Source organism: Echiichthys vipera (assembly GCF_963691815.1).
Source record: "Echiichthys vipera genome assembly, chromosome: X".
NCBI classification, from domain to species: Eukaryota; Metazoa; Chordata; class Actinopteri; order Perciformes; family Trachinidae; genus Echiichthys; species Echiichthys vipera.
In genome coordinates, this window is record NC_139825.1 from 19,921,073 (window position 1) to 19,931,973 (window position 10,901).

Genomic DNA, 10,901 nt, shown 5'->3' on the forward strand with positions numbered 1-10,901 from the left:
AGAAAAAAAACTATTTGTACAGTACAGTAGTATGTATCAGCCTAATGAACCCTGAGAATGAATCAACCTACTAAGATGCCTTTCTATGTTTCTGGGAAGTGCTCTATGACTCAATGATGGTGTAAAAGGCAAATTTACAGGTTGACATCATTTATATAATTTAATGAATACATGCACCAATACATGCTTTATACACAATGTACAGTATACTGTAGTCTAACACAGATACAATGCTTTTATAAATATGTGAAGTAAAAAACAACAGCCCCCCAAACTAAAGCAAACCCTGCAATTCAGTCAGAATACATCAGAGGTACAAAATATGCCTACAAAATTAAATCAGTGAAAGTGACCTATGTTCTGTAAAGTCTCATTGACAGTGGCTCAACGCTTGCATGAAGTTTTTGTAGACCAAACCTTTATTCTTTTATTCTCTCATTGATCTGCCTGTTTAACACATCTGCCTCTGCACACTGAGTAAATTCATCCCAATATATTCTGCACTGCACACAGGCTTCATGACGAACAAAGGAAGCTATCAATATGTGTGTTGAAATAATAATTAAAATATATAATATATTATGTAAACTGTAAAGTGTTTTTATTGCTTTGGACGAAGATCACGCAGCAGAAAAACTGAGATGGAAGCTGGACAAGGGTTAGATGTGACGTGTGCGGTCCTCCTCAAATCTCCTGCAGCAGGTTGGTGGGGAAGAAGCCGAGCTTCCGTCCTGTACTGACCTTCAGGTAGCCGTTTACCTCCTCTCCCTTCTTCACTACAATCTGAGGATACACATAACAAACACATTCAGACTGGGAAATGTCTTAAATGTCTTCAGTGCAAGTGTTGCAAATGAAGGCTTCTTTCTTTCCTTGTGCCTGCATACAAGTGTTTGTTTTTGTGTTATACAGTGTTTTGTCAAATCGTACAATTTTGAAGAGATTAGGTCTCAGTGGCAAGAATTGTGTCACTGCACATGTGCAAAAAGTAGAGCAATTTGTACAATCTCACAGACGGATCGTGAAAAAGAATTGACCCTAACAGCTAAGTTTACGACCTCACCGTACGTATAGCATCTTTTAGCTTGTTAGCTTGTAATTAACAGTGGCTGACACACTGCTTGCGGTTGTCAAACATTCAATAATCTGCTGATCTGCTGATATCGCTGTCCGTAGGCCTACTGATAAGTGCTCTGTGCTGGAGGTTTCAGGTTTCTTTTACGGCTTTTGATTGGCCAACTATAGCTTTCCATAGTACATTTGAATCTCAGATTCTAGTGCACAGACATCTCTCCCTTCAGTAAAGAAATGTGAAAACCTCTTTAGTGACAAATTTTGCACGATACAAGTCAGTGTGTTCAACTTTTAGGGAACGAAAATGTTAAGTTGTGGGAGACTTTAAGCTTCTCTTCTCAGACACTCAAAATCTGCAAAAAAAAAAACAGTTGGAGAAAGAATGAGAACAGATTTGTAGAGTGTGCCTTAAATACAGACTTAGCACTTTAAACTTGCAGATTTGTTAAAGCCCTGTGTGTAAAAGTGAAAACTGTCAAAATCTGGCACCACATAATGTTACATAATGAAGAGACTGTAGCGAATAGATGCTTGCGTGTTGCTTAATAGTTTCCATGTATTCATGAGAGGATTGAGAATTTAAAGTTAATGTTCAGGTTAATTTACAGTCAGGGTTAAATTTAGGGTCAGATGTTAGTGATTGAAGGTAACTCAGTTGTACTGCAACATCTGCCTCTTCATGGCAACACGCCGCATGCTTGTGTGTGCATTTTTGTGTGTCTACTCATGTCTTTTAAAGCTGTCATGTCAGCGCACGTGATGGCTGTATTTACATGAAGAACTGTCCCATGTTTTATTCATTGTGTTTTTCTTTTAATTCTCCCTTTGAAACCCCTGGTGTAAACAACTGCATCATTACTGTGTTTGTTATTTTTGCTATCCTCTTGTGGAACAGTGTTTAATAATTATTAAGGTCTCCATTGTGTAATGTAAGACAGTGGATTAAGTTAGGCTTTAATTAAGCACACAATCTATAGAGAATTGATTTGAGAAGTGGCTTTAGGCTGAATGTTACGTTATGTCTTTGTCTTTGTGTGTGAAGTACTGAGAGAGAGTGAGTGAGTGAGTGAGTGAGTGAGTGCGTGAGTGAGTGAGAGAGTGAGTGAGTGTGTGTGTGTGTGTGTATTTCTGTATCTATGAGGATCAACTGTCACAGTTGAGTAAGATTCAGTGTTCATTTTAGAAATAAGACTGGGATTAGCTTTAGAGGTATTTATGGATTGGTTATATAATCATAGAAGAGTGTGTATTGTACCTGTGTGTGTGTGTGTGTGTGTGTGTGTGTTTGTGTGTGTGTGTGTGTGTGTGTGTGTGTGTGTGTGTGTGTGTGTGTGTGTGTGTGTGTGTGTGTGTGTGTGTGTGTGTGTGTGTGTGTGTGTGTGTGTGTGTGTGTGTGTGTGTGTGTGTGTGTGTGTGTGTGTGTGTGTGTGTGTGCGTGCGTGTGTTAACCTGGTCTTTCTTCAGAGTGATCTGGCCCATCTCTCTGTTTCCAACGAAGGAGCGTGTCACCTTGTAGACCCTCTCTCCTGCTCGCACTCGGATGATGTAGTTGGCAGGTATGAAGCCTGTTCTCTCTCCAATCTTCCCCTGGTGGAGAGAAAGCTTTGACAGTGAAGGGTTGCAGCTCCAGTTTGTTATTCAGATATCTAAGATGGCTCAATTTAAACATGAACATATTGCCCAGTGAGGCTTTAAAATCTGAGTAACTGCAGCTCTAAATATCATGGTTTACATGTTTTTATTTTCTGTCCTTTGATTGTCAATGAATATCACACACAATGCTCTATGGCTTAAGATGCTGATCAGCACACACATGAAATGATCCTCAAGACAACCGGATGTCTGTTCATAAAAAAAAAGTATAACTTTTGGAGAGCAGACAGGATTGAAAACAGCTCCTTGACTGAAATCACCATGATTTATATGAGAACACAAATCTAGGACTCACCCTCCACCATTCCTCATTGGAGTCATCTATCACTGTGATACGGTCACCAGCACTTGTGAACAAACAGGATATTAAATGTTAAATTATATTAAATAATGACATAAAAAGGTATGTTTGGTGCTGTCCCGAGACAGTCAGGAAGAAAGAGAGCACAAAAAAACCTCAAGATTTAGAGACACACTGAGAGTGAGGTGGGGCGAGGGGCTTACTGGACATCAAGATCATCTTTCTCGATGGCTTTGAAGCTGTACAGAGCCAGATAGTAGTGAGACTGACTGAACACCCCGATCTTCCCCGGCTGAAGCTTTTTATTCTGATGACATACAAAGCACAGTGCTGACTTAACAGCACCATCCATTGAGAAAGTATCTTCATCATAATTGTCATTTCATCACCGGATTTTCTGACCTTGTCATCAGCAGGAGCCTTGTCTCCTCTTTTGTCTCCTTCTCTGTTTGCTGGTTATAAAAACGACACAAATTACTTAACCTCGCTTATAGTATCTCCGTTATTGTGAGGAATATTTCATGTTACTGTTGCTGTTTATAAAAAAAAAAAACTCAAGGCGAGAGTTGCAGAAAAAAGTCTGCATCTTGTAACGATGGCTCCCAGCAAATTTAATGAGCAACATTTCAATCTAACAGGGAACGATCCGACAGCTCGTCGGCACACACTTACCTCCTTCACCCTCTTCATCCTCGTGTTTTGGCTGGGACTCATCTTCCTCCATCATCATCATCATCATCTGAACAATTTAGGATAAACATAAAACATTGTATAGAACTTACTGCAATGCGTTTTATAGCGGAATTATGCTTTAAGAACCAGATTAAACAAACATAAAAATAAATGTTATCTATTTTGCAAAAAATAATGTACTGTAATAGTAAATCAAGTAAAACTACTTAAAATAAGATTCTACTAACACAGAAGTGGAAGAAGTACTTTTATTCAAGTGAAAGTAGCGATACTCCACTTATATATTATATATTTCTGTATTGTTTAATCTATAATAATTCATCATCATTCATAAATTGATTTATATTTTGTATTAATAATCTGAAATGAACTCAAGCCGTCATATAAATGTAATGGAGTAAAATAACATTATTAAGTAGACTAGATGTATAAATTTGCATAAAATAGAAATACTCAAGTAAAGTACAAGTACTGCAAAGATTGCACTGAAGAAAAGTACCTTAGTAAATGTACTTTCACATTCCACTACTGACAGTTCATATATACAACCAGCCATTGCATATTGCTTTAAAACATGAATTGATTGCACCACAGATATGAAGAGTTATTATTGCAGTCACACTCACATTCTTTTTGTCCTCTGACCCTTTTTTCCGCTCCTTGTTGGCCATGATCACACCGATACGCAGCGTCTCAAACACGGGGTCGGTGCGGTTTGACTGTGCTGCCGATCAAACGTCATCCATTCATCAATATACAGAGAACATGAACGCAGGTGAGTGGGAAGCTCTAACAAGAAGTATTTACTGTAAGTTTGGTAAACTTCAGGCCTCATTAAGTTATTATTTTTCTGCAACCTTGGCTGGTAACATCTGAAAATTATGAATAAGTCATATAGTGTTGTCTGGGCCTACTCTATATGTAAAGTGTTTTGAGATAACTTTTGTTATGATTGGCACTATATTAACTGAATTAACACTTGATTTTGTCAACCACAGTCAATCTTTTCTTCTGTGATTATGTCTGGGGATAATTCAAACACCTGGGGATGGTTTCACAACGATATTTTAGACTGGTCCTCAGTGTTAGACCAGTCTTACAGTATATTTGCTGCTTGCTAAGCCCAGATTAACTGTGGACTAAAAGCCATGTTATTCGGATGATTTTACTGTCTAAACTCTGAGAAAGCAGTTAGATCGAAGCAAAAGTCAAAGTCTAATTTTGTGAAACCAGCTGCTGATCAAATGAAAAGGACACTGGCACTTTTATGAGCGTGTGATTACTGTACAACTCTCACTGTATCATAAAGTCTCTTTCAGTTGTACACTGCATTTGAACAGAAAAAACTTAGCTGAAGATGAAAAACTGGGCAGAAATGCTAAGACCAACATTGAGCTGATGAAGCAGTGTGCTCTGTCAATTTACATAACATATGTGCTTCTTTCAAGCTTTTTAAATTGAAAGTCAACATCTGCTGAATGACCGATCCAAAGAAATGCACATGTGGCATATTTTCAAGACTAACTGCCCATAATCAAGAAAATTAATGGTTGATCTGGTTTTAAGGTGTAGCAGTGTATATAAGCTGGACTCACAAAAGGGCAGCAGCTGTGAGACGGTGGCATTCTGCTGGCTGCTGTAGAGAGGAGAACTGTAGGCTCTTCTGAATCCTGGAGGCTAGAAAAGGAGAGGACAGAGTGTACACTAAATATCTGAAACAAAATTGTCTGCACTGTATGTTTTAATTAAAGCCATAAGTACTCATGGAGCTTACAATTTTGCCAAAACACTTCTGGAACTCCACGTAGGACTGACACTGGTGATGGATGCTGGTTTTGCAGTTCTTACATCGCAATGCAAACTTATTGTTTACTGAAGAGACAAACAAAATTACAATGTGAAAATACATTTTTTTTAAGATAATGCTTATTTTGTCCTGCAGGAAAGAAATAGAGACAAGGTGGACGTACACACTATCATGCGTGCGCAGACGTCACAAAACTTTGGTTTCTTGCAGTAGTGGTCTTTGAATTTGTGAGGTCTATCGTTGACTGGTTTGACTGGTTCTGCAGGAGGTGGATCCTCTTTGTCTTCCACCTCCACCTCCTCGTCATAGATGAAGTATAACTGGAGGTTGGTGAGAATGGAGGTTCAGAATCAAAGCAGGAGGAAAATAGGTCATACATACATACAGAATTGAGCTGCTAGAAGACAGAACATGAAACACAATGTAATATAATATTGGGTGTAGCAGTAATGGCCAACAGTATGCCATTTAACTATTTTATACTTCTATCTGACAGTGTGTTTTCGATCAAGCAAAGTCAAAAACAAACAGAATATATCCTCTGAAATGATTCAGTTTTGGGATTCAGTTAGAATTGTCTCTTTATTTAACCCAAACAGTCCCAGTAGCCTGCACCACCGACAGTCTTACAGATTTATATGAGGACAATGCTGTTATTACTGAACCACCCTGCGGACTGATTCTTAGACAGGGCCTGCCACATGGAGGTACTGCATGGGTGCTGCAGCAATATAGAAATATAATGTGTTTTTTAAAGATTAAAGCATGTAAACCTCCTGTAGCTGACCCGAAAAAATACAAATATGACCCTGAAAAGTTGCAAGATAGTGCATCTTTAACCTTCACAACTAAATGCCTTACCCCGATCCTTACCCTAACCCTATAGCCCAAACCTAATTCAGACCTGAACCTCAAAACCAATAGGTCTTAACCCAGGCAAAAATGTCCTCACTTTCCAAAAAAGTCCCCAGTCTGTTGGAAAAATTCTAAAATTGGTCCTCCCAAAGATGGCTGTACACACACACACGCACAGGTGGGATAGACTTAAGTGGCTCCGATCTTAAATTAGCTTTCAACAGAGGCCGACACAATTCCCAACTGAATGCAACAAAGCTTGATATTTATACTCCTAAATATACTACTGTGTATTCAAACAGAGCCATGTCACGCACATATTCAAATATTTGTACTTGTATACAAACACACACACAGACACACACACACACACACACACACACACACACACTAATACACACACACACTAATACACACGAACACTGGCTCAGACTCTCCATCAGTGGCAGGATTAGAGGTGCCCCATGGCTGCCAGGCTGAGGATTTACACTACAATCATTGATAATGCAGGGACAGTTCACACATTACACCTCTATTTATCTGTCAGGGTTCCTAAACAAACCTCACACACTGTCTCAGTACATTCGGCAGCTTAGTCGACTTTTTAAACCCACTTTGGCAATCTTTCACAGATCAAGAGAGCAGAAGAACAGGGGGTGTGATATCTGTCCAAACATACTGTGTGCTGACAAGAAATTAGTCTAAATGAATACACATAGATATATATTTCAGTTCAGCAATATTCCAAAAAGACCTCTAGTGGTATCTGACCATTCAGAGTTTTGGTTTTATTGACAGGCTCACTTTCATCACGCTGTTAAAAAGAAGATTTTCGAGTGAAAGATGAATGTAAAAAAAACTCACAAATTGAATAATTAAATCAATTTATCAAATTTCTCATATTAAATGTATTTCTTAAGTTTTTTTGATTGATAAAAAGGATAAAACAAAGTATCCCTTTCTATGCATCTCCAATGTCTCCTCTTGTTAATGTGTTACTAAATTCCCTTTATTACTTACTTACTAATTACTTCTCATTTTGTCTAACAGCAGAAGAATTTCTTTCCTGCTCCAGATTTCCATTTTATTTCCATTTTGGCCAATTTCCTATTTTAAATATGTATGATTGTTATTCATTTCACTTTTTTTACTAGAGAATTTAACAATGAAATGTTTTTTATTGAATTATATATATATATATGTGTGTGTGTGTGTGTGTGTGTGTGTGTGTGTGTGTGTGTGTGTGTGTGTGTGTGTGTGTGTGTGTGTGTGTGTGTGTTAGCACAATAAGATAATTTCAGAAAACGTAGGATATATATCTATATAAACTGTAAATCTATAATATAGAGAATCCCAAACTATCGGCATCAAATCAGTTGTTTTCCCTAATTTTTAATGGTATTTAATTCCTAAACATAAGATCCAATGTGGATCACAATTATACACAAATAATTTCTAATGCCATGTGACATTTTCTGTTCTGAGCTACTTGGCATTGATAAACAGTAAACCGCTCCCTGGACGTGTGTGCGCTACATGGTATGTTGAATATTGGATGCCTCACCGTGTTGTCCTCCTCTGTCACCACATTATCAGGGAGAGGGGGGTTGTCATGAAAATCCACAGAGTCCTTGTCATCCAACCTGCCATCATCGGGTAGCAAATGTCACACGGAGAAGCATGAGATTTTGTCATGGTCGTCTTCGTATCATTCTCTGTCTCAGACATCACATTCTAGGTTATTGAGTATTATTTATGTAATTCTCTGTGACATAAAATTATGAGAGGTCTTCTATGTGGCAATTTGATTATTTCCAACTGTGCACTTACCTCCCTTTGTAAGATTATTAACATCACACGCAGGGATTTTGACCTTAAAATTACAAAAAAAAAACTTTAATGTATAATTATCTGAAATTAAGTTTTCATTGCAGGGAAATTTAAATCCATTTGGGGTCGAATCACACAATACTTGGGGAAAAATCAAAGACTATAGATTCATAACTTTTCTGTTACCTTGGGCTCCTTTTAAGCAGTACTTGTTTTCTGTTTTATTGGTATTAAATTTATAATTTTGTTCCTTTAATACCCTCCTGTATTGTATGCATTTATCTTTTATATACTCTTGCTGTAATGTGCTATTTAATATTTGAGGCAGTGTGATTTCCAGGAAAGAATCGGATGGGGAAATGATTGAGGGAGAGAAGATTGAAATTATATGGACAGTATAGTGGTTACTTGATATATGTATATATTTGTAATGTATGCATCAGTTATGTACATTCGGCCACTCGTCCAATTATATTTATTCCTCCCCTGGTCCTGTCTATGACGGATCTTACAGGTCATAATGAGCCATGGTGTAGCTTGGTCACTGGAGGTTTAGGTCTGGACCAGCAGGTGGCGCTGTAGACAGAAAACACATAAGCGTCACGTATGTTGCTGTGAAGGGCTTCCCAAAAAGTACACACTGAAATCCCTGTACGTATCTGATAATAAAGCAATTTCTTTTTTGGTTGGCTTACAATTTAGGATCAACCAGAAACCTTAGCTCAAGATACAATTCCTGGTGTTTAATTCATATATTCATACTAATTCTAATTCAACTAATTCAAGGTATTCTAAGCACGTTTGGCATTTCTTTATTCATCAGGTATGGAGAGGCAGGTTGATCTTAGCACACAGGACACACTCGAAGCCGGATTTGCATACAATATGTTGTTCAAGATTAAACCTACTGCATCTCATTCTATAGATATTTATTCTAGTGCAGTGCATAGTCTTAGTATATCCTATGAAAGTACCTTGCATTTATTTATTTTACTTTAGAACCTGTGCTGTTGGATGTAGATTTTGGTTTGCTGAAGCTGTGTTTTTTTTTACCCGTCAGGAGTAGCACTCCTAATTTCTTTGTATTCAATGACAATAAAGGCTTTCTATCCTTTTCACAATGGGAGGCAGGCCCCAGGTGCGATTCAAACTGTTTCAGGGGGGGCTCAGTGAATGAAAGTGAAAAAGCATTACATTAGTTATCAAAAGAAGATAAAATAGAATAAACTAAAGGAGTCAGAAACTAATAAAAATGCCTTAGGATGACCTGGTTTTTTTAATGTATTTGGTGTAATCTGAAATGATGTCAAACAGCAATATTAGGCTTACTTGGCTCAATAGTCGAGTATCTATAGGATCAAATAACACAATCATGATCCCATAGGCGTCCAAGAATTGAGTGAAACTATACACTAAGAGGGGTGAGGGAGCACCTTTTTCCAAGCTTGTCTGAGGGGAGGCACAAAGACTTTGAAAACCACTGATTTAGAGGGTTTCCCCCTTCTCAGGTTGTTATAATACATGAAGAAGGAAACATTCAGTGATCCAACACTTAACAAGTGCCCAGCAAGTATTAGTAAAGGACTTAAGCGAAGGTATAAATCATTCATGCAACTGACCGTGAAACTTGAACTTCTTCTCAAAAAGTGAAGGAGGTTCCTACGCACTCAGTGCCGTCAGGACTGTTCCCAGCTGGGGACTTCTTGGGATGCTTTCTAGCCTTTTCTACAAGCTCTGTTGTTCAATTCTGTACATGCTCAACTTACCAAATGAGGCTCCAACAGGTGGGAGATTGGGATGAGTAATGCCAGCGGGCCAACCCAGCCTGACCAGAGTCTGTGTGTGTGTGTGTGTGTGTGTGTGTGTGTGTGTGTGTGTGTGTGTGTGTGTGTGTGTGTGTGTGTGTGTGTGTGTGTGTGTGTGTGTGTGTGTGTGTGTGTGTGTCCATGTGACTGTTTGGGACAGCTGAGCACTTAAAACGATGAGAAGCTATCCCAGCCGAGTGGTAACCCCCACCCCAAAAAAAACAGCGTGCTCCACTACTGGTTCTTCACTCATGTTAAATATTTGCGGACTTTGTCACTTGTCTTGTTTTGGGATTTTTAATGAATCAAAATGATTTTCAGCCAAACAATATGAATAACATGTTTTAGTTACATCAACCTGTCTGAATCACATAGTGTTAATTTACACTCAGAACGTCTCACACACTGTTCAGTGTTTTACATGCAGCAGCTCTGTCCCTTGAATTTAAGTTCACTTCAGCTCAGTAAACAATAAAATTATGATTAAAAGGCTTAAAATTGCTCTGGAGCAATGAAAATGTAAAGCCTGCGAATAAGATACTTGCTTAGAGCTTGGCTTCTGTAACAATGCAACTAATATTCATACATTTGAATATATCAAAGATCTGGATACATGGCAGGAGGGTTATATATATATATATATATATATATATATATATATATATATATATATATATATATATATATATACAATACAATGTATGTAAGCAATAGATATTATACAATATGCACTCTACATGTTTGGCCTGCAACTGAGATTGTGATAATGCCCTTTGCCCCCTGACTGTGTTTTTAAAAGTATGTACAGTATAAACAGTATTTTATAAATGTATTTAAATGTGGAGTATGCATGCACACACACACACACACACACACACACACA

The 10,901-nt window shown here is 38.0% G+C and overlaps 1 protein-coding gene across 1 annotated transcript; it reads right to left on the bottom strand.

Annotated features, from left to right (window-relative positions):
• Positions 1 to 545: 545 nt before the first annotated feature.
• LOC310965544 (SH3 and cysteine-rich domain-containing protein 3-like) lies at positions 546 to 9,964 on the bottom strand. The gene is made up of 13 exons (XM_083939209.1): positions 9,833 to 9,964; positions 8,726 to 8,789; positions 7,948 to 8,026; positions 5,692 to 5,848; positions 5,496 to 5,593; positions 5,317 to 5,398; positions 4,348 to 4,445; positions 3,701 to 3,767; positions 3,431 to 3,480; positions 3,232 to 3,335; positions 3,023 to 3,074; positions 2,524 to 2,661; positions 546 to 783 (listed from the first exon to the last, which is right to left on the bottom strand). The coding sequence occupies exons 2-13, from the start codon at positions 8,740 to 8,742 to the stop codon at positions 685 to 687; spliced, it is 1,041 nt and encodes a 346-aa protein (XP_083795335.1). The 5' UTR covers positions 8,743 to 8,789; positions 9,833 to 9,964; the 3' UTR covers positions 546 to 684.
• Positions 9,965 to 10,901: the final 937 nt, after the last annotated feature.

Bases quoted from the DNA above. Each gene is read 5' to 3' on its own strand.
- LOC310965544 (XM_083939209.1), bottom strand. The intron at 5,849-7,947 runs GTGAGGCATCCA...ACCAACCTCCAG, and splicing joins TGACAGAGGAGGACAACACG to TTATACTTCATCTATGACGA. The intron at 5,399-5,495 runs GTAAGCTCCATG...CTCCTTTTCTAG, and splicing joins AGAAGTGTTTTGGCAAAATT to CCTCCAGGATTCAGAAGAGC.